This window comes from Melanotaenia boesemani, chromosome 19 (genome assembly GCF_017639745.1).
Source record: "Melanotaenia boesemani isolate fMelBoe1 chromosome 19, fMelBoe1.pri, whole genome shotgun sequence".
NCBI classification, from domain to species: Eukaryota; Metazoa; Chordata; class Actinopteri; order Atheriniformes; family Melanotaeniidae; genus Melanotaenia; species Melanotaenia boesemani.
This window is the reverse complement of record NC_055700.1, coordinates 12,574,271-12,595,634: the sequence shown is the minus strand read 5'-3', so window position 1 is coordinate 12,595,634 and position 21,364 is coordinate 12,574,271. Positions and strand designations below refer to the sequence as shown.

The 21,364-nt window shown below is 39.4% G+C and overlaps 1 protein-coding gene across 4 annotated transcripts; it reads left to right on the top strand.

Annotated features, from left to right (window-relative positions):
• Window positions 1-891: 891 nt before the first annotated feature.
• On the top strand, window positions 892-21,364 carry prrc2b (proline-rich coiled-coil 2B). Of its 4 annotated transcripts, none has more exons than XM_041969625.1 (31): window positions 892-1,053; window positions 4,826-5,003; window positions 5,118-5,292; window positions 5,524-5,626; window positions 5,914-5,977; window positions 6,395-6,538; window positions 7,187-7,500; window positions 7,599-7,723; window positions 7,817-7,980; window positions 8,101-8,188; window positions 8,300-8,468; window positions 9,075-9,420; window positions 9,574-9,764; window positions 9,947-10,148; window positions 10,404-10,608; window positions 11,004-13,037; window positions 13,186-13,352; window positions 13,515-13,630; window positions 14,717-14,861; window positions 15,113-15,189; window positions 15,367-15,651; window positions 15,821-15,922; window positions 16,186-16,375; window positions 16,464-16,561; window positions 16,641-16,774; window positions 16,905-17,145; window positions 17,315-17,482; window positions 17,664-17,743; window positions 18,450-18,531; window positions 18,862-19,071; window positions 19,415-21,364. In XM_041969625.1, the coding sequence occupies exons 2-31, from the start codon at window positions 4,889-4,891 to the stop codon at window positions 19,580-19,582; spliced, it is 6,702 nt and encodes a 2,233-aa protein (XP_041825559.1). In that variant the 5' UTR covers window positions 892-1,053; window positions 4,826-4,888; the 3' UTR covers window positions 19,583-21,364. The 4 variants fall into 4 exon arrangements, with proteins under 4 accessions (XP_041825559.1, XP_041825560.1, XP_041825558.1 ...); XM_041969626.1 differs by having other exon boundaries at window positions 5,115-5,292; window positions 13,189-13,352; XM_041969624.1 differs by having other exon boundaries at window positions 5,115-5,292.

The following is a 21,364-nucleotide window of genomic DNA, read 5'->3' as shown; positions in this document are numbered from 1 at the left end:
GATATTTTGATCATGAGAGAAATAATAATAATCTGATGATAATTAATAATTTATTATTATACTGAAACACTTTAATTTATTATTAAAGTGTTTCAGTATTAGGGAGTCCAATGTAACAAATATCAATAAAGTGTTGCTAAAGTGTGAAACTGTTTTGGTTTGTATGGTTTTTTTTTTTTTTTTAAAAAAAGACATTTGTCTCCTTGTAGTCAACGTGTAGCCTATTTCCTCATTTTTGTCTCTTTAACCTTTCATGTTATTATTTATTTATTTGTTTTGCTCATTTTTGTCTCTGTATATAATATTTAATATTCAGACAGACTACAAGAAGAATGATTCTGGTAGCTTATTGGTCTGTGCCTAATATCTGTTAATCCTTATGTTTTAATGAAGAACAGCAATATTAAAGATGGAATAAGCTTTAAATCTATGAGTAACAGAAGATATAAATATATTTTATAGCTACAGACAGTTACAACATACATATATTTTTGAGGTGATTACACACATCATTACTAGACAACCAATACAGTATTTTAGATTTTCATTGAGTATTAAAAGTTTAATCAGTGTCCAGATAAAACAATAAATGAATATAGCAGCAAGTGAGTGCGTATCAGCTGTGTGCTCCCTGTTTGAGCTTGTATTATTACCCAGTTGTACAGATATGCTGTTGATGTCAGTGTGTAGTTTTTGGCATTCTATTGTAGTAACTATTATACCAACTTTTCTAATTGCAGTCATAGATTATCAATGAATAATCCTTGAGAATCCAAGTGAAAGGTAATAGCAGAAAGTCACCAGCAGGAGGCAGTGGTTGCGCTTGTTTGGCAACGTGATTCTGTGACGTATGACGCCGTGAGCACAGCCGTTTCAGCCTATACACTGCCCTGTTCATTCTCAGGCCGGGTAAGACCCCAGCAACAACGACGCAATCGGTTCAATCCGTGAAAATTGGGTTTTACAATCGCAATCCATCCTCTGATTAGCCTATATTTTGTGGAATTTTATCACTGTCACTGATCAGAGGATACTCTTAAGTTGTTGAATCCGGTGAGTTATAAATGTGGAGCTGTGTTAAGTCTTCTGTTTTGCTTATCTTCTCCGCTGCTCCGTTTTATTGTTGCTTTGTTCTGGGCAGCAGCCATTTTTAATCGCCTTGTCCTACATTCCCATCCCTTTATTCAGCCCGTTCAGAATTCCAAGTAAGCTTGTAAATGATGGCATGGGTCTGACTGTTTTATAGAGGATTCAACATAACAGCGTTTTATAACGTAGTCTTAAAATTTTATACCCTGACAAACCCTTAGCTTCTATGGCTTGTTTTTGCAACAGTGCACTGGAAGTTTAACTGGATTGCTGTTTAGCTAGTTTTCAACAAGCTGCCACTATCGTTGGCAGTTAGTTAACGCTATATTAAAGCAATTGGGTGGTTGTATCTGTTTGCATCCCCAAGTAAAAAGCTTTACTTTATTAAATCAGCTGAAATCAAGGTTCTGTAATTTAAACAGCTCCACGGGACATTAGCTCGCTAGCATTTGATGTTTACATGGCGTTTTGGTTTAGCCGCCACATAGCGTAGTAAGCAGTGATGCTTAGCTACAATACTCTTGATTTTTCGCAAAGCCTTTATTGAATTGTGTCAAGTAAATGTATTGTGCCTTCGTTTTATTGATGAAAACAGACTGAGACAACTTAGTAATGAGCTTTTCCTGTTGAAATGGTTGATTTTTGTGTAGCAAAGTGTTGGTATCATGTGCTGGGATTAGCATTAGCGCTAGCTTACAGAAAGGTAACCACCGAGAGGTCAAGTTTTCTTTTTCTTTATATATAGCGTCTGGATTTTAATTGCAATATATTTATTCTGACTACTTACGTTTGTTTCTATCGAGCTGTTTGTGTTATAGTAAAAACTGAAGATGTCAATTTAAGTTTTGAAATTGAAAGCATTAGCTGTTATGGCGTTAGTTTACGTATTAAACCTAACTAAATTTGCTTTTTTTTAGAAATTTCTCTACACAGACACATACAGACATACACACACACACACACACACACACACACATATATATATATATATATATATATATTTCTTCCGTTGCTAATTATCAGTGAAATGCCTATGCGGAGCATAAATCGCGTGGCCTCCCAACACGTTATGGATTGATGAATTCTCATCTCAAATTGCATAATTTCCCAATGTGTCGAGCTTCTCTATGCTAATGTAGCTATTTATATTAAACCAACAGCTGTCTCTCCGCATACATGAAAGCATGCCCATTCTCCACTGCTTATTTGGTTGTGTGATATTGTGTAAATCTTTAAAGATGCATTGCTTTTGTGTTGTCATAAGCATAGCACACAAAATTTTTCAACACAGTTAATAGCCATTTATAAACGACGTCTCTTTAATATTTCTGACTATGTATTATGACATTACATTTTTATGGTGTGGTCATTTAAAGAAATTGGATTTCATTATCAGTTTTATTGTGGGTGAAAAAAAAATCTAAGTTGCTTAATGGTATCTTTATTCTTTTTAATTGTGGGTTAAAATTTGGTCAATAAACAAAATGCATAAAGAAATGTATCATTGTGGTCAAATAATCTGGAGTTTACACATCTTCTGGATACAGGATTTTTAATGTCTCCTGTGTATGGCTTTATTTAAATTTAAGATTATTTTGTGTATCCACATACAGTTGTTTTTCCTCTTTCATTATGAATTAGTTTTTCCAAATACTCATAGTCACATTGCATTTATTGTTAAGCATATTGCTGCTTGTATACAACGTTGGTGGAGATATAAACATGGTATTAAGATATGCACTTTTTGTTAGATGGGTAAACATGTAAGCTTCCCTTGACACTGATTTTTAGAAGCAATAATGTGGCATGGGATATAAGTAACACTTATATTCCTAGAAGTAGTTTTGCAACAAGAAGGAAAGAATAGATGGAACTCAAGTTTAAAATAGGAAAAGATTCTTTGAATGGAAATATAATACTTACATTTTCTATTGTGTTCAGCAAAGTAACCAAATAAAAAGATTACAGAGTAATGAGGAAACTGTCTTTACATCTTAACACCACAATTAGCATATACATGAACTTTTGGTTAAACATAGATGTGCACGTGTGATGGGTTCCTTTCAATTGTTGGTGGAAGCATGTTTAGCTTGAGTGCACTGAGAGCTATGCATGTTCTTATACAAGTTGAATTTCACCCAGAAATGTATCCTAAATGTTTCGGTGGACATAAGTTTCTCATCGGAATAACTGTCCTAGAAAAGGTTGATTTTATTTTTTACTAAACCATGGGAGTTGGACTCACACAGCAGGACTGAGTTTCTTCCAAGTTGCAGTGCAGACTTGTTAAATTGTTCGTCTTTATCTGCACGACGGTGCCGTCAGTTTCACAGCCTCTGTGTTAGCACTATGATCAGTAAATATATTTTTAATAAAAGTAAAAGTCAACTTTGTACACTCACACAGCTTGAATGTAGCAAAATATGGAAACATTAACATATCCACCTGGATACTATGTTTAAACATGTTCATAGAGCTGGAGTTTGGATTTGTATTTGCTACTTATCAAGTTTTATTATTTCCCACGGACCTTGAAACTACTACTTTCATTTTCAGGTTATATATAGATGTACAACAATATATGAAATGCATTAAACCCTAAAATATTTAAAATAGCAAGTTAAAAAGATGTTCTGAGTAAGGTTGAGTGTCTGGAAAATGTGTTGGCAATATAAAATGTTGTTTAAGATAAATTAATTTAATAACTTTAAGGCAGTTTATGGATATAGTTAGTTTCACAACATTGAATGTTCATTTTTACAGATACAGAGGGAGTACTCATTTAATATTTTTAGCAACATCTTGCATTTAATGTGGTTTGTAGCATTGTTGATGATGCATTACTGATTTTCAATCTCTTTCACAAGGAATTAACCCTGTGATGTTTACTTGAACTATTTTAACTTGCAGGACGTTCTCGCGGCCAAATCATGGTTTATTAATACATAAACCTCTGCAAACTTTAGATGCAGACACACACTGCTCTATACTTGGTACTATTTGAAATGCATTTTTGCCTGCTATATAAAAACATTCAATGCACGTACATTGCAACCAAGAGTCTACATAGGTCAGTATATGACTAAATTTACAGTGAGTGGAAATCAGGAATCATTTGAGTTGCTGGGAACTCATTAGAGCTCATGGCATTCTGTTGTGTTCAGTCAAAATGCACCGGGGAGAATTTTTTTTTTTGTTAAGTATGTGAAAAATGTTGTCAGACAATTTTAACGTTTACCTTTCCGAGGTAAGGGGATGTTATGACAGCCAGATGAGCTACAGATCAACTCTTTTTCATGCTTCAGTTGTAGAAAACAGAAGGTATAATAAAGGGCTTTTTTTTTAATTATTTTTCTGTGGTCTTGGTTCTCTTAGCTCTCCACAGTGCTGATTGAATGGTTTGTTGTAATTTAAAACAACATAATCCTACAGAAAAATGTATGCTACCATTTAAGACCTTTCGGATGTGCTGTTTTTTCTGCCCCGAGGCCAGAATGTAACAAAACAATGACTGAGCTTTAACTAAAGGTTTATAGCAGATAGTTAAAGCTGCCAAATTTGCCAAATAAAATCATGTAAGCGTTTGTAGAGTAATTCTGTATTTTAAAACAGTGAACACCTAAAGATGATATTTTAAATTGGTTCTCACTTAGAATACTTTTCTAAATATTCTAATTTCTAAATACTTTTCTTCCAGTGATATCTTTACTCACTGTGGGAATTCTTTCTCCTGTAGAATCAGAAGGCACTGGGAAGAGGCGCAAAGAAAAATTTTCATACTCGATGACATTACATCGCAATGTCCGATCGTTTGGGGCAAATAACCAAGTCCAAGGATGGGAAAAGCAAGTATTCCTCACTCAGCCTATTTGACAAGTACAAGGGAAAATCAATAGAAACTCAGAAAAACACAGGTATGGTTTGATTTGTTGTTCTCCCCGAATACTTGCTGCATATCTTGTTTGACTTTTTTGTTTTCATAAAACTTACTCTCTTTTGGTTATTTGTGTTTTTTTTTCTCCCAGTAGTTCCACGACATGGCTTACAGAGTCTTGGCAAAGTGGCCACAGCCCGGCGCATGCCCCCACCTGCTCACCTGCCGAGCTTGAAGTCTGAAAACAAAGGAAACGATCCCAACGTGATTATAGTGCCCAAAGACGGTACAGGATGGGCGAACAAGCAGGATCAGCCCGATCAAAAGAGGTAAAGAACAGTTTTCAAAATAACAGTCATTATTATTAATGACATAAATTAGGTGCACCTTCTTCAGGAGGAAGCATCAGCATAGAACAGAGCTTTGAACTTGGTCATAGTCAGCTGTTTACCAGGTCCAGTTCATCAGGGACATTCTGTTAAGAGCCTTATGACTGTTGTTTTGCCTTGAACGAGATCACAGCATAAAAACTTATCTTTTTGCTGTCTTCTCTCTTGTAGTTCTATTGCATCGATACCACAGCTGCTGGAGTTGCAGCCGCAGCTGGCTTTACAGAAATCTGTCTCCAATCTTCAGAAGCCCTCACCAGTAGCCAGTCAGGAGGTGCGTATGTGTTGGCACACTGATGGCTATGTTAAATCTGTAGCATTTTCTTTCCAGCATGAAGTGTTTTTAATATTTTGTTTCCATTGTTGATTTCTGAGAACCGCTTTTAAACATGCAACTTTAGGTGTAGCACAGTATAAAGTTGTGCAAAAATTCTCACATTTAAAGTTGGACGAGTAAAGAAGTCTATATGTGGTTTTATGAATAATGCTAATTTTTTTTTGTCTCAAAGGGCAGCAACACCTCATTGGACTGTAACCTTTTTTTTTCATTCATTTCCACAGAACACAAACACAGGTGGACCAAAGCAATGGGCCCAGCTAAATGGAAAGGCAGTAGAGCAAGATGGTGAGTTATCTCAAATTTATCCATCATTTATTCACAGCGACTTGTTTAAGTTACCAGTGTCACAGCTAACTCTGCCTTCCAACCTTTTTTTTTTTTTTTTAACCATGGCTGAAACATGAACAAATGTTTGATGACTGCAGGGGAATATCTTGAAGGAAGTTTGAAAATTTCTGATTAGAACTATCCGAATAAAATCTAAAAGAAAACAAAATGTAGATGTCCTGAATTGGGCCCTTAAACTAAATATATACCTCTTTACAAGTTAAATGAACAACCTATCCTGTAGTCTGTATCCTTCACTAAATTTTTCCCCTAAACTGAGGTTTACCTTCCTGGAAATTAAACTGCTATACGGTGACATAAACTGTAACAGCTGCTTTGGTAGATTGTAATGACCACTTCTTTCCATGACATCAGGTTCAAGGGCCTCAAACCGACTTCAGCCCTTCTCTCACGAGGAATTTCCCACACTGAAGGCAGCTGGAGAACAGGACAGGGTTGGCAAGGAAAGAAGCGGCTTCGATCCGTCGTATGGGCCCGGACCAAGCCTCCGCCCCCAGAGTGAGTTTTGTTCTTAGTTCCTTTCTATCAGGAAATGGCTGGCACGCTAATATATAGGTGAATGTCTTCTAAAAAACAGTGTGTTCAACTGGCGGAAAACTTGTTGACCATCTAGAAAGTAATAATGGTATTGCAAAATACTGATGAAAAATAGTGGAAAGGAAATGAAGGAATGCAAGGAAATGCCAGGTTTCTTTAGTATTTCTACAACTTAGCCTAAATGCCTTTTTAATGTTGTGTACTTGAGAGATTTTCATGCAAGCAGCAGACTTGGTGACGTGACTCTCACTAATAAGTGCTCACAAGTAATGCATTAGGATTATATTTCACAGGCATTATTTGTCTGCTCAAAGCAGAAGTTGAGATTTAAAAATGTGTTAAATGACATTTATGCACTTATTAGTAAGTTTACATTAAAAACAATCCATTTAATTTTTAATTTGCATTTTAATTTTTAATAAGCCCACTCATTAATGTTAAAATTGCCTTTTGTCTTAGCAGATGATTTCTAGCAGTAACTTAACAGTGATTACTTTTCATTACTTTATTTCAGTAAGTCCTAGTTACTTTTGACTTTTTGTTGATTTTAAATAAATCCTAAAGTGAAGCTGTTTTTTAAAAAAAAATACTTTTTCTTTCTTCTTCAAGATGTGACGAGCTGGAGGGAAGGTGGTGGCAGGAACCTTCAGCCCTCGTCCCTGACCCTCAGCCTGCCAGCAGACGCTGAGGGTAAACTCACTGCCCTGGGTGAGACTGGCACTCCTCCAGCTTTGTCTCACCCCCCCTCTGCCACCGGCACCACCTCATCTTGTGTCGTAACGGCTCAGTCACCAAGCCTCGACCCCAAGGAGCCTTCCCTCCGACCCGCCCAGCCTGTGCGTAGAACAACCGTCCCTACTGCCCTGCAGTACCAGCTTCACCACACTTCAACTGCTGTCTACCATGACATGTTGCCTGCATTTGTAAGTACTTCATGGCCCCAATGCTATTTAGGCAAAATGAGCTTGTTTCCCTGTTGGATTTCTTAGATAAACAACCTGTGTGACCTTGCTGTTTGCAGATGTGCTCTAAAGAGACCCGTGAAGCTACAGGTACAGACCATGTTCCTACCACTGTAGCAGCCCCAGCCCGATTTGAGAGCAAACCCACTTTTAGGCAAAATTATGCCAAACCCGAACTTGCTAAGTAAGTAAAATTTGAGTATCCCAGCAGTTAGTCATAAGTAAACTCTTTGACATTCAGCAGTTTGTTGTAATTTGTTGTTTGATTTGTAATTAGTGGCGATGCAAGAAGAGAGAACCGCTTTGTCCGTGCTCCACCCCGACTCTCATCGCAGCCCATCCGCAGGCCTGGTGATAGACCACAGCGGCCAGCCATTATTAATCCAGAAGATTTGCGGGATCTGGATGACCTTGACAATGACTGTGAGGATGGATGGGCTGGTTAGTAATTCTTAGACTTTACATTTAGCCCTTTTGTCAGGGCAGAAAGATGAAACATATGCTTTTCCTTTTTGATGTAAGCATTACTTATTTTTTTTCTCCCTTTTCCCCTTCTTTTAGGACTTCATGAAGAAGTTGATTATAGTGAGAAGCTCAAGTTCAGTGATGATGAAGAAGATCACTGCCCCAGTGATAAAAACAAGCTATGGTAAGAGTATTTTCCACACAGCTTATTTCTTATACCATTTTATCAATAAATGCAGAGTTTCTGGTTCAACTGTGTTTTTTTTTTTTTTTTTTTTCTTCTTCTTTTTTTAAGGGTGGAGTGGGAAAGGGAAAGAGAGACCCACCGGGACTGCCAATCCTCCCTTAGTTCAGGTGAGGCGTTGTATCCCCTGGAGGGTCCTGAGGAGAATTATTCCTACCAACATCACCACCATGAGCCTCCCAGGAAGCCTAGCAGCAGATATCTCTCTACAGACAGCCAGGTAACCACATACAGTGCAGTGCTTTTCTGCTTTGATGATTTCCTTTAGAGATTACTTATCTAAGATTAACTCATTACGATGCTTTTCACAGTTAAAATGCATTTTATTCTTTAATCCCTCTGTGACTGTGGTTTTGTGTGACGACACTTAAGAGAGGCTGTCATTGTGAATTGAGGGAGATGACCTTGCAGTTACCATAGCAATTTGTGTGTGGCCACATGTTTTTTTAAACCTTTCTCTGAAAGTTTGACAAGATGTGGCACATATGATGGAAAAAAGATTCTGCTTCAGTCTTTTATAGTTTACTGTAAGACCTTTGTCAACCCTGTCATCTACATTATATAGATGAACAGAATAGTTTAATATTTAAACATACACAATATTAATGAACAAATATTTAAGGTTTGTTTTCAGTGTTACTGTGTAAGCTTAATAGTTAAAATAAACTGACTGTATAATTGGTCAAATGTATTTATTTTTCATTTTATAAATGAATAAACAGATCAAATATGTAGTTTAAGGTGCTGTCTTGTAACTTCTTTGAACAAGTTAACATGCATGAAATGGTAGCTCCATCCCCTTAAATTCCTTCTGTACCACCTGTAGGTCCAGCAGAAAATCCACAGTGAGCCACTGGCTGACCAGGATGATCACCAGCGACAGACTCAGAGTCAGGCACCAGCCAGGGCAAAATATGTGACACCTGAGCTGTCTGAGGCTGTTGAAAGAGCCCGCAGACGGCGGGAGGAGGAGGAGAGACGTGCCCGTGAAGAACGGCTTGCTGCATGTGCTGAAAAACTCAAGAAGTTGGATGAGAAGTTTGGAAAGATTGAAAGACAGACATCAAGGGCAGAAGATGGCCCAAAGGACGCAGAAGAGAAAAAAGCCCCCCTGTCCCCAAACATGGAACAGAGTAAAGGCCATCATGAGAACTGGCAGTACAGCACTGAAGGTAAAAATAAATTAATTAAATAAAAGCTTAACCTAGATTGTTCTATAAAAACCTATATATGATGCATTATATTTTTCTTTTATTTTTGTAAAAAAAAAAAAAAAGAAATTTACCAATTTCAATTTTCTTTTAAAATGGTCAAATAATTTCCAGAAGGAAGTGGGTGTCTGCCAGACAACTCCCCTGATCATAGTTACCGGGAAGAGCCTGGCTTTGCTGTGCCGCGCAGCAGTGAAGATGATGGCCAGGAACCCTCCTCTCCCTCAGGAGATTACAGTGGGCACCATTCATCAAAACCAATCCCACCCCGCTTCCAGAAGCAGCCACAACATCACCAGCAGCAGGTTAGGACTTGCTCATTTTACAAGTAGTGTTTTTTTACCTTTTAGGTCTTAATCTTAGATTAATGTGTCACTTAATTCCTTTGATGTTAAATTTACACATCAAGAAAGCAAGAATGTCAATATACCAGAACAGGACTGTGGATATTGCCCAACATTTTAAGTGTATTGTACCCACTTTATAGGAACAAGTGCTCAAATTACAGCATTGGCAACAATCAGGCCATCCTGCTCCATCAGGCACAAGCCATGCACAGCGGGGCTATTATCCTCCACATGTCCTCGGGTTTGATCCCCGCTGGATGATGATGCCACCTTTCATGGATCCCCGCATGGGCCAAGGACGATCTCCAGTTGATTATTACCCTGGTTCTGTTCACTCTTCAGGTAAACACTTAAAGCTGCATCAACAGAGATGATCTAGCTACAGCAGCACATTAGCAGTTTGAGTTAATAGGAAGATACAGGGAATTTTAAGATGAGCTTTGGGTTACATTATACAAGGATATAGTGAATAAAAACTGTTTATGTATTTATGTATTTTTAATGTGACCTAAGCAGACAGCTGGATTTCCAAAAGTTTTTACATTACAGAAAGCTTCCTCTTTAACTAATGTGATTTTTTTTAACTCATTTTATTAGGAATGGGAAAACCTGTCTTGCATACAGACCACTTGAACAGCCCTGGTTCAGATGAAGGATGCCATTCCAACCTGCACCAAGAGAGACGAGCCCCATCTGCTGAGCCTTACCCAGTGTGGAATCAAGATGGCTACCCCTTGCGCAGCTTCACTCCACCTTACCAGAGACTGCATGAAAACTCAGATAGTGGCCAGCTTGGAGACAGGTCAGTTATTGGACTAAAAAAATATTTAAGCATGCAAAATTTGAAGTCCTTAATTTTAGGCAAAAGGTGATCTTATATTTTGACAAGTCCTTGAAAATTGTAGAGCTAAGCAGAATCTTGAACCCCAATCTCATTTCATTACTTAACTTGGCCCAACCGCTTTTTTGCATGTTAATACCAAGGGTGTCCCAGTTCATTCAGGGATTACAATAAAGGGGAAGATCTAAGAATATGAAACAGGATTGTGCCTTAATCATTAATTACTTTAGCATCTTATAAATTCAATGATGATTAAGAAATAAAAGGATAAATTGACAAAAGGGAGTGGAACAATACAGTTTTTAAGTGCTTCCATTATGTTAATTCTTCAACCCCTCTCCCCCCAATTTCCACAGAGCCGATGCTGCGCCTTCCCAAAAGGACTCCTATGACGATGGTTCCATTGACTGCTTGACTCACTCTCAAGATGATCTTCCCCATCATTCTTACCAGAGCCGTGGCTCAGACAAAGAACACCATAACCAAGGCCTGCTCACCACTGCTCAGAACTGCTGCCAAAATCTTTCAGAGTGTGAATACATTAAACAAGACTCTAGAGACAAGCATCTGAAAGATGGTCTTGAGTCCCATAGTGAAACTTTTGATGGCTCCAAGGATACCTGGAAAAGAGATGGAAGCCAGAAACAAGATGGGGGAATCAACAGTTCCCAAAATCAGTGGTCTGAGGCCAGTTCCAGTTCCAGCAGCAGTGTCAGCCAGCCATCTGAGACCAGTGGTCGGACTTTGACTCGTAGAACCGGGCCCATCAAGAAACCAGTTCTGAAAGCCCTGAAAGTGGAAGAAAAGGAGAATGAAAAGCCTAAACCTGAACCTGAGGAGAAACCTGTCCCCTATCGTCTAGAGAAAGAAGTCCTGACTAATGTTTATGACTTGAAGAAAGATAACCAGCCACCCAGCAACAGGCGTTCAGCCTCACCTGTTGTTGAGAAACAGCCTGAAGAGAGGCAGCGTCTATCACCAGCTCCTAGCAAAACAGAGAGGCCTCTCAGCACCTACAGTGATGATTTTCTCAAGGAAAGCATTTGGGGCAGTGGCAAGAGCCAGTCACCTCGAGATTGCTTGGAAAACCGAGAACCTCAGGCACCACGGCGCAATAACTGGATCTTCATTGATGAAGAGCAGGCCTTTGGTGCAGTCAGGGGAACAGGAAGGGGGCGAAGTCGGGGATTCAGGGATTTTGGCTCTAGAGGTGGAACCCGTGGTGGCCGAAGTGGAGATAATCTCAGAGGTGGATATAATAATAACAGCAGTGGCACTCAGCGGGCAGGCAGAGGCCGAGCACCACCCAGGGACTTTGTGAAGGTTGAGGAGTTTCAGAGGGGCAAACCCCGAAGGAGAAATGTCAGTGAGACCTTGAGTGAAGCCTCAGAGTATGAGGAACTTCCCAAGAGGCGACGTCAGAAGGGATCTGAGAATGGAGATGGGCACACAGAGTCTGGAGAAGTTCGTAAGGCTGATAGAGACTCTTGGAGATCCAATAAGATATACACAGATGACCAGACCGCCTCAGATTCCAGAGAAAAGAACAAGGCCAGTCGGGGTTTTGGAGGTCGTGTTCTGCCTCCAAGACTGAATACCGCTGGTAGCTATGGGCGAAACTTTGCAGGATCCAGGGACATTTCTACATGGAGGGGCCGTGGACCCCAGTATAGCAGCAACAGTGGATCCATGCAAGAAAATGGTTATGGTCCTGGAGCCGAGTCTACTTACTCCCGCAGATCCTTGGTTGAACGTGATGCTCTCAAATACACTCCTAAATTTACTGGCTCCTTCTTAGAAAATGGCACTGAGGACCGTGAAGGCGAGTACTACTTTGAGAGTGACAACCCCGACAGACAGATATTAAGGAGACGACGTCCTCCACGTCAAGACAAACCACCTCGTTTCCGTCGTCTACGACAAGAACGAGAACCTGGTTCTAATCAGTGGACGAGTGATGAGTACATAAATGGAGACTTTGCAAGTCCTTGGCAAAGTCGCTCCAAAGGCAATGGAGATGACAATTGGCCAAGTGGCCACTACTCTGGACGTTCTAACCAGCATGGACAGACAGAAGAATGGGACACAGGATCAGACAATAGTGACTTTGGTGATTGGAGGGAGAAGAGAGGTGGAAGTGGAGGTATAGCTACGCAGGGTCATGGTGACATTCCCTCAGACTCTGTCCACAGTGAACCAGGCTCTGGAGAGAAGAGGGAACTTTCCAAGAGAAGCTTCTCTAGTCAGAGACCACTGGTGGAGAGGCAGAATAGGAAAGGAGAGCCATCACTGCTGGATGCAAGCAAGATGGTGCGCACTCCTGATAATGCCTCCACTTCGTCATCTAACAGAAGTGACACTTGGCAGAATGGAGGAACTTCTTGTAAAAGGTAAGGCATTTAATAAAGTTAGGTTAGGTCAAAGCAGATTATAATATCCCGTGTCTAACATATTGCACTTTTTAATTCTCTTCTCATTATTGCTATTTGAAAAAACAAAAGAAGATTTAAAATAGTTTTTCCCCCTTTCTGTTTTCAGCAGGAGTCCAGATGAGTCTGGCCCAGTCTACACCATAGAGCCTTTGCCAGAGGACAGGGAGCCCAGTGAACCCTCAGGGAAGAAATTGGACAAGGAGCTGAAGCCAGGCCCTGTCAAAACAGATATTGATGAACCTCTCTCCCAGTATGAGCTAAGCAGCTATCCAAGTGAGTCCAGTTTTTTTCCTTTTATCTCTTATACTTTCCATTTAGATAAAAATTAAACAAAGCTTGGTAAAGTGTAGGCCAGATTTTGGTGAACACTAATAAAACTCTGCAGTTGTTTCATATCTACAGATGTTTTGTATTGATGACACACCTGTTTTGTAGTTGATGGAGACACAGGGGGACCAGGATCAAATCCAGATGGGTACCAGGATGCCTTGTCCAAAAAGCAAAGACGCCCACAGGAAGATGAGAGAAGGAGAAAAGAGCAGGGACCTGCTGTAAGTGAAACCACTGTGGAATCTGAATGCTTGTTAAACTGCAGTCTGACCAGTACAGGATACTTAAACTCATCATGGTTTTTATTGATTTTGTGAACACGGAAAATAAAAATTAACTAAAACAAAATATGTAGCTTATAGTTCATTAGTTGCTGGCTTTTTGAATGAATCTCACTTTTACCACAAATTTGTGACTATAAGTCAGTGGTATGTTTTGCCTGGATTTGTTAGATCCCTGGCTTATGTGTGTGCCAATCAGGCATTGCAGTCAACCACCCCACTTAGTTAATCTGGCTTACTGCCTGTTTTTGGTTGTTTTCTTCCATTTGTAAGTGATAAAGGAAAGACACCATACATATGAAATATTTAGCTGAAAAAAAAAAAACCTTTTAACTGCAGTTGTTTAAAAATCTTTTTTTCACATATTAGAAAGTGGGACTGTTTGAATCCACATTTAGTTACACATCATTTCATGTTTTAAAGTACAGATGTGGCATGAGGGTTGGAGTTGGTTTGCCACTGATACTCCTGTGAGCTGGCAAGAGACGTAGTAACAGTTGAAATGAGCTTACCCTTATTATGCTGTCATCATGGAGCTCACTGCTCTAACCAGCTCTGCTGTTGTCACTCAGCTGATACCACAACACTAGGTTGATGTCTGTAAAAACACATCCTGGCAGGACTGAGCTTGTGTGAATTACGAGGAGGAATAGCAGTGGGTTAACAGGGTTATCTGTATTTCAATATAGATGCTGTAAACATCTATTTGAAATTATGTTACATGGAAATATAAAGATGGAAATACTTAAAATACAAGTAAATGTGTTTGAAGTTAGAACTTCAACCAATAAAAGTATTTAACAAAAGATTACCTTTGTAATATGTATGTCAATGTTGATGAATAATAGTGGTCACAAGCAATAACCCTCATTTTTTGCATTATATAAAAAACTAGTTGTAATATTGATGCGTATTAGACAACAGAAATGCTGATGAAGATATCTGTAAAAAGATTAAATGGGTTCGATGGTAATTATGTCAAGAATCAACTCATTTCTTTTGCTAACTTAATTCCATCCGTTTTAGGTGCCAGTCAAAAACAGGACAATCACATCCAAGATACCACCACGCTTTGCTAAAAAGCAGGGAAACATGAGCATTGAACAGCCAGAGGAAACTATTTCTTCTCCTAATAACCTGGGAACTGAAATCTGGGAGACAAACAGCTCAGGTAATATCAGACCCAGTTCTCTCCAATACTTGTAGGAGTTCTGGTAAACAGAGATCTTAAAGAAAGTGCATTGTTTTTCTATAGAGTGTATTTGTTTTCTCCTTTTCATCTTGAAACAGAGTGATCAAATACACGCTGTAGTTCCTATTTAATTAAAAGTATAAATTATGTAATAAAAGAATGTATTTGTTCTTGCTGTTTTTTGTATTCTTGGCAAATATTAACTTGTGGTGTTTCTGTATTTCTTGTAGCTCTTTCAGTACAGCCCTCAGCTGGAGACTCCTGGACTAAACAAGTGTCTTACACTGGGAGTGAACCTAACTCTGAGGTAGTGCAAAGTAGTTGTGCTGATTCCTAAACATACATACCTTCTATGCAATGAATGTATTTATCCTCTTTTGCATGTTTTTTTGTGCCTCAGTGTTAGCAAATACATTACATTGAGATTTATATGACTTCTTTCAAAAACTTGAATGACTTTGCACCTTTTTCTCATCCTGTCCAGGACTCTGATGCTGGCCCAGAACAGAGTAAAGAACAGCACAAACCTGGGCCCATTGGAAATGAACGCTCCCTAAAGCACCGCAAGGGCTCGGAAGGTGTGGACAGGTTGGAAGGTGGTCCCATCACGCCAGTCAATGGTGTGGATCTCCATGTGGACACTGTGCTACCTGTGCCACCTATTGAGTTTGGTGTCAGTGCCAAAGATTCTGATTTCAGCCTGCCACCTGGCTCTACCCCAGTGCCCGTATCCAACCCCGTAAAGCTACAAGATGCACTTACTACGAATGTAAGTATCTTAACTTTTGTTGTGGCATCTTGTAAATAGATTAAACTATAAGTATTCCAAATACAGTGAAAGACGAAAATTGTTTGGTACAGTTAAAAAAAAATTGAACGGTTTTGCATGCTTTTTTTTTTGTAGTAAGATATTGTCTTTTTTCCCCCCCCCAAAACAGACATCTCTAAATCAGAGCATCCCTATTTTGCGTTCCACCCACCTGCAGCCTAGCATTAACCTCAACACCATCTCCTTCCCAAGTGCTGACCTCACACTAAAGGTATTTGAATTGCATTCCTGTGGTGAGATTACTTTTTTCCATGTGGCACAAAAGGTATCATAAGAATGTTAATGCAACCCTTTTTATACATATGGACGATTTTAGTAAACACATAAATGAAATGAATGAAAATGGAAATACTCTATTAATCCCAGAGCAAATTTATTATAATAATGAATTAAAATGAAAGATAATATGTAAATATTAAAACACATAACTGTTAATTAAAAGAGTAAATGAGCTTTAAATATTTATTTTCTCAGATGGAATCGGCACGCAAGGCTTGGGAGAATTCACAGTCCCTCCCAGAACAAGGCTCCCCTGGTGGAGGTGCTTCAGGTGCTCAGCCTCCCTGCAGCTCTGGTTCATCCACTGGTGTCAGCTATAGTTCTTTTGGAGTTTCCATGCCTCCCATGCCTGTTGCATCAGTGGCCCCTTCCATGTCCATGCAAGGTAGAATTTTATTCCTCTTTCCTTGTTTGATAAACATGCAGTTTTGAGAATGAAATTCAAATCTATTTCTTTCCTCTGGCTGATGTAGGAAATCCTATTCCTCCATTGTATCTGGATGGTCATGTCTTTCCCAGTCAGCCACGCCTTGTGCCCCCCACCATGACCCAGCAACAGACCTATCCCCAGGTAGAACAATAAGCTCACATATATGCTGATTTGTTTGTGCAGCAGCAGATTATAATACAATGTGTTTTTCTTTTTTCAGGCAGCTGCAGCCCAGCAGATTCCCATCTCTTTACACACACACACATCACTTCAGGCTCAGGCTCAGTTGGGGCTTCGAGGGGGTTTACCTGTCTCTCAGTCCCAAGAGATGTTCAGCTCCATCCCCCCCTTCAGGTATTTGTTGCACAATTTATGAAGTGATTTTGAATGGTCATATTGAGTTACACCACAAATGTCATTATTGTCAACTTTTCTGAATATAGTGCAGGAAAAACTTTGGCTCACCCTTTCTTACTCCTTTCAGGTCCCAGGTTTACATGCACCCAAACCTGTCACAGCCCAACCCCATGGTGCTCTCTGGTGGGGCCCCTCTCAAGGGCCCCTACTCAGCTTTCCCTGGCATGCAGCCTTCAGACATGGTGAAACCACAGTCAGGCTCACACTACCAGCCTTTGAATGGCAGCCAGCAGCTAGTCTACGATAGCCAGATGAACCAGGGGCCTGGTATGGGGTCTTCACAATTAATGGACTCTCAGCTCATTCAGGTGAATTTTAATTTCATTGCAAGCCAAATTCTTTATGTTATAATTTTGGTGGTTAAAGAGAATTTTAAATTGCATGTGTTATTTATTGGCTTGTGATTATTGGCTTATCAGAGTGTCATGATATTTTTGACAAATGCTTAAAATAACTATGTGAATTTCATTCCATCAGGTTACTATGCCTCTGCCCGGCTCCCAGCTACGGTATGGTTCAGCTCAACAACATCTCATTCTACCACAGTCCATCCAGCTGCAACAAGGACAGAACCTCTCAGTGGGAGCACCACGGCGAATGTTGCCCCCAGGCTCCCAGCCTGGTGTTATGACTGGCAGCAGAGAGGTGAGCCTTACTGAACGTTATTCAACTTTCTAATCATAAATGTTGTCCTTTTTTATGTCAGAGTACACCTAAACCATAATATATCATACTTTGTTTACTGTTTTTAACGGGATATACCAGTTACCTGTGTGATTTTGTGTGGGCGTATGTATTGACATTATCTTTATTGCTACATTCTCAGGGCTCACAGATGGAAATGAAAAGTTTCCAGTTCTCTGACAAGCCCAATCATTCCCCTGGCTTATCTGGAAGCTCCTACAGGTGGGTGGAAGTGATGTGTTCAAATGCTGGAAGTCTACTGTGTAGAGCTATAGATGCAGATAATACTCCAAATGAACACACTTGTACTGGGGTGTATTCACACCAAATAGCCTGCTAGATTCTGTCCGATTGGGGTTTGCATCATTCTTTGCCAGTTTGCTTTCACACTGCATTTACTCAAGTAAACATTTTGAATAATATGTTACTGGATTCGCCAGAGGCGGTGGTACATCAAGAACTACTAAAGAAAGGACAGGAATGACAAAAACTCCCTCTCCTATTGGTTAAGTCAGGACAACTTCATTTTCCACCACATAAGAGCTCAACGTGGAGCTGCATCTGATCCCAGCAGTCTTTGGTTGATCATATTTCTATCAGAACTTTTACCATGTTCTTTCACGTCTGACCAGCTCTTGTGACTATTGGCCTACATGCAACCTATTGGTTGCATGTATCCACCTTCCCCTTTGGTTTGTAGTCTGCTTTCTGTATTTGGTTCACTTGGAGCGGTACAAGACGTACGTTTGACGGCAGACCAAAGTTTGCTTCTTTGAAATGTATTATAGTTGATTTGCGTATTCATACCTCCCCAATTGTACCAGACTTTCTGAGCAAACGGACTAGGATTTGAATCAGAAGAGATGGAAGTCGTTTGAAGATTAAAATGAAAAGTATTTTAAACTTTGTTTTTACCTTTGTTCTTCAGACCTGGCTCTGCTAGCCCCAGCGGAAAGCCTTCTGGTCCTGGGGGGCCTGTAGGCCCTCTGCCTACACATTTTACTCAGCAGGTTTGTATCCAGCATACATAATTTAAGATGTTTTTAATTTAATCTGTCAAAAGTGAATGTCGATCCATCTTAAAGACAGTAATTAGAGTCAACCTCCTAAATATTATAGTTTAATAATTAAACTTTTTAATGCTTCATATTACCATTGTTTATTATTGTGTAATTGCAATAGCATAGGCAAGCTAATAAAATAAGATGGAAAAAAATAAATCTGTAGTATTTCAACAAAGTTTGAAATTGCACAAAAAATCAATACTGGCATGCTAATTATTTTTATTTTGCACCCCTTCATCCACCTTCCCCCTCCTCTGCTCCCTTGACCACCAACAGGTCCCAACTGCTCAAGGCAGCATGGTAATGCACATGCGCCCCCCTACCACAGGCCCCTTCCCCAACCCTATCCAGAGACCTGTTATGCAGGTCAACAAGGCTGTCATCATCCGCTCCCCTTCCTACCCCAATCCTGGCCGCGACCCTTCCCATTCTACCCCTCCTTCGGTCCCTGAGCCCCCAATCAAAGGGCCAGAGGATGGCATGAAGGTGAGCCACCCACTGTAAATATAGGTAATTTCATTTAATCATTTTTCTTTTTCTCTGTTTGATTGTGTTTTATTATCTCTGTTTGACTTGAAATGTGCAGTAATAGTTGTAAAACAGTTGTTTAATATAATTCTAAATTATTCAAAGTTATCTGGCATGGTTCAGGTTTAAAATGTTAATACTGTTAACAGTTTGTTTAATGAGTAAAGTTTGGTTTGAAAGTGTTATAAATACATTTATTTTTTCCCCTTTTAACAGGGACAACTTATTATTGTTAAATAATTTGTTACTGTTTGTGAGGCACAGCTCTTTGTTTTAGTAAGTGCATTTTTTTTTTTTGCAGAGTAAAACATTGCGAGAAGTGCGAAAGGCAGTAGGGGAGGGCAAATCACCATCTGGGGTCATGACCAGCAAACTCCAGGAGCCCCTGCCCTCCACTGGTCAAGCCAAACCAGCACGCACTGGAGCCATCAAACCCCAGGCTGTCAAAGTAGAAGAGGGCAAGGCATAACAATGGACCTTAAAATCCTCATCACCACCAAGCCTGCCAACACAAAGCTCCTTGACCAATGTCTGAGCCTTCCACTTTATCCCAAGGCACCGAGGCAAGGGGCATACACATGCAGATATAATGAATAACCCTTCTTGGACTTTCAGAACTGGGCACTATTATTTCACACCGCGTATAGAGATATATAAATAAATATATATAAATATATATATATAAATATATACATACAAACAGACCGTCTTTCAAGCAGATCTCTTCAAGATTCTCTTTAATTTATTATTAGTCACTTTTAAGGGGAGTTTGGTGAAGACAAAAGATATGTTGTTTTCTTGCAAATGGGGAAAAGGAAACTGGCCAACTCGGATGGTTCATTTTTCATACTGTTTTGCCAAACTGTATTTACTCACTGTATGTGGACTCTAGCCCTAAATACCAGGCAAGACACTTGATACAACTTACAATGAAGCAAAGTCTGTTATTTTCTTTTTATCAAATTTGAAATGCAGTGGGGCACTTTTGTTGTTATCTTTGGTATTTTGCTGGTAAATAAAGGTTATCATTATGACCACCCATCCAAGTCACTGGTGAAGGACTTATTTTATTAACCTAGAAAAACGCTCATCTCCATCAAGAGCATTACCCCAAAAATGGATCTCTGGAGGTACCGAACAGCCCTTTCACTGTGGCAGAACTGCTTAGATTGGTAGAAACTATTTCTTTTCTCAGAACCTTCCTTTGATTTTTTTTTCTGTTAACATTCAGTTTGCTTACTTTATTCTACTTGTCAATTCAACAGAAAAGATGAACATTTACCAAAATCGTGTTGCTTCCATGGGAACTTGACTGGCATTGACAGCGTGTGCATGTGATGTGCTGAATGTGTGTAAACCTGCAGAACTATTTAGAAGCTAGCAACAATTCTTAAAGACTGTCTCTGAACTTGGCATTCATTATGCCGACATCGTTATGGATTTTGATAAACCAAGCTGGCAACAGTTCTGGTCTCATTGTGAAGTTCCAGGGACGGGGGGGAAGGGGCGCATTCACAATTGCTGTAAAAGGATCCTTGAATAGCTTACTGAAATGTTTACTTTCTTCTTGCTTTGCTTGGGTTGTAATGAATCAAACTTTTGTTATTGAACATGTGATGTGACTTTTTCTTTTTCAAAACATCTCTCACCCTGAACTGACATCCTTCATTTTCTTCCGATGTTCCTTGGGCAGTTATTTTAAATTACTTTGAGGTCCCACTAAACATTACTGTGGGGAGTTAAAGCAGTTTATTAAACATCAGGTCTCTGAAGTGGCACTAGCAATAAATGCAGCCTAATTATAATTACAATCAGGGTCCAAATAAACTTTTCTGTTTAGAGGCTAATCCTTACAAACTAGAGGCGTTTAGCAGTGCTTGTTCATCTTAAGAACGGTCTTTGTGTTTTTTTGTGAGCACAAAAGTTGGGCTGGACTATGAAGGACTTTCAGTGTTAGATTTGAAATGTGAAGCTGTTGGAGAGATTTTTTTCCTTTTTATTTTTTTGTTTGCTTATGGACACTTCTTTTTAAACTTAAAATACCAATGTCAGAACTGGTTAGATGTTTAGATGTTACTGCTTACTATAATGCTCCATGGCACTACAAAATGTTCATCATTATGACCGTGTTTCACTGGTATATGTGTAAATGCATAACTGTACAGTTTGGCTTTGTCAGTGAGGGAGGCTTAAACCTACATTTCATTTTAGATATTGTGGCACTATAAAGGATTTAATGTGGAAAAGGTCA

Bases quoted from the DNA above. Each gene is read 5' to 3' on its own strand.
- prrc2b (XM_041969624.1), top strand. From the start codon at position 4,889: ATGTCCGATCGTTTGGGGCAAATAACCAAGTCCAAGGATGGGAAAAGC. The intron at 16,562-16,640 runs GTAGAACAATAA...TTCTTTTTTCAG, and splicing joins AGCAACAGACCTATCCCCAG to GCAGCTGCAGCCCAGCAGAT. The intron at 18,532-18,861 runs GTTTGTATCCAG...GACCACCAACAG, and splicing joins CTACACATTTTACTCAGCAG to GTCCCAACTGCTCAAGGCAG.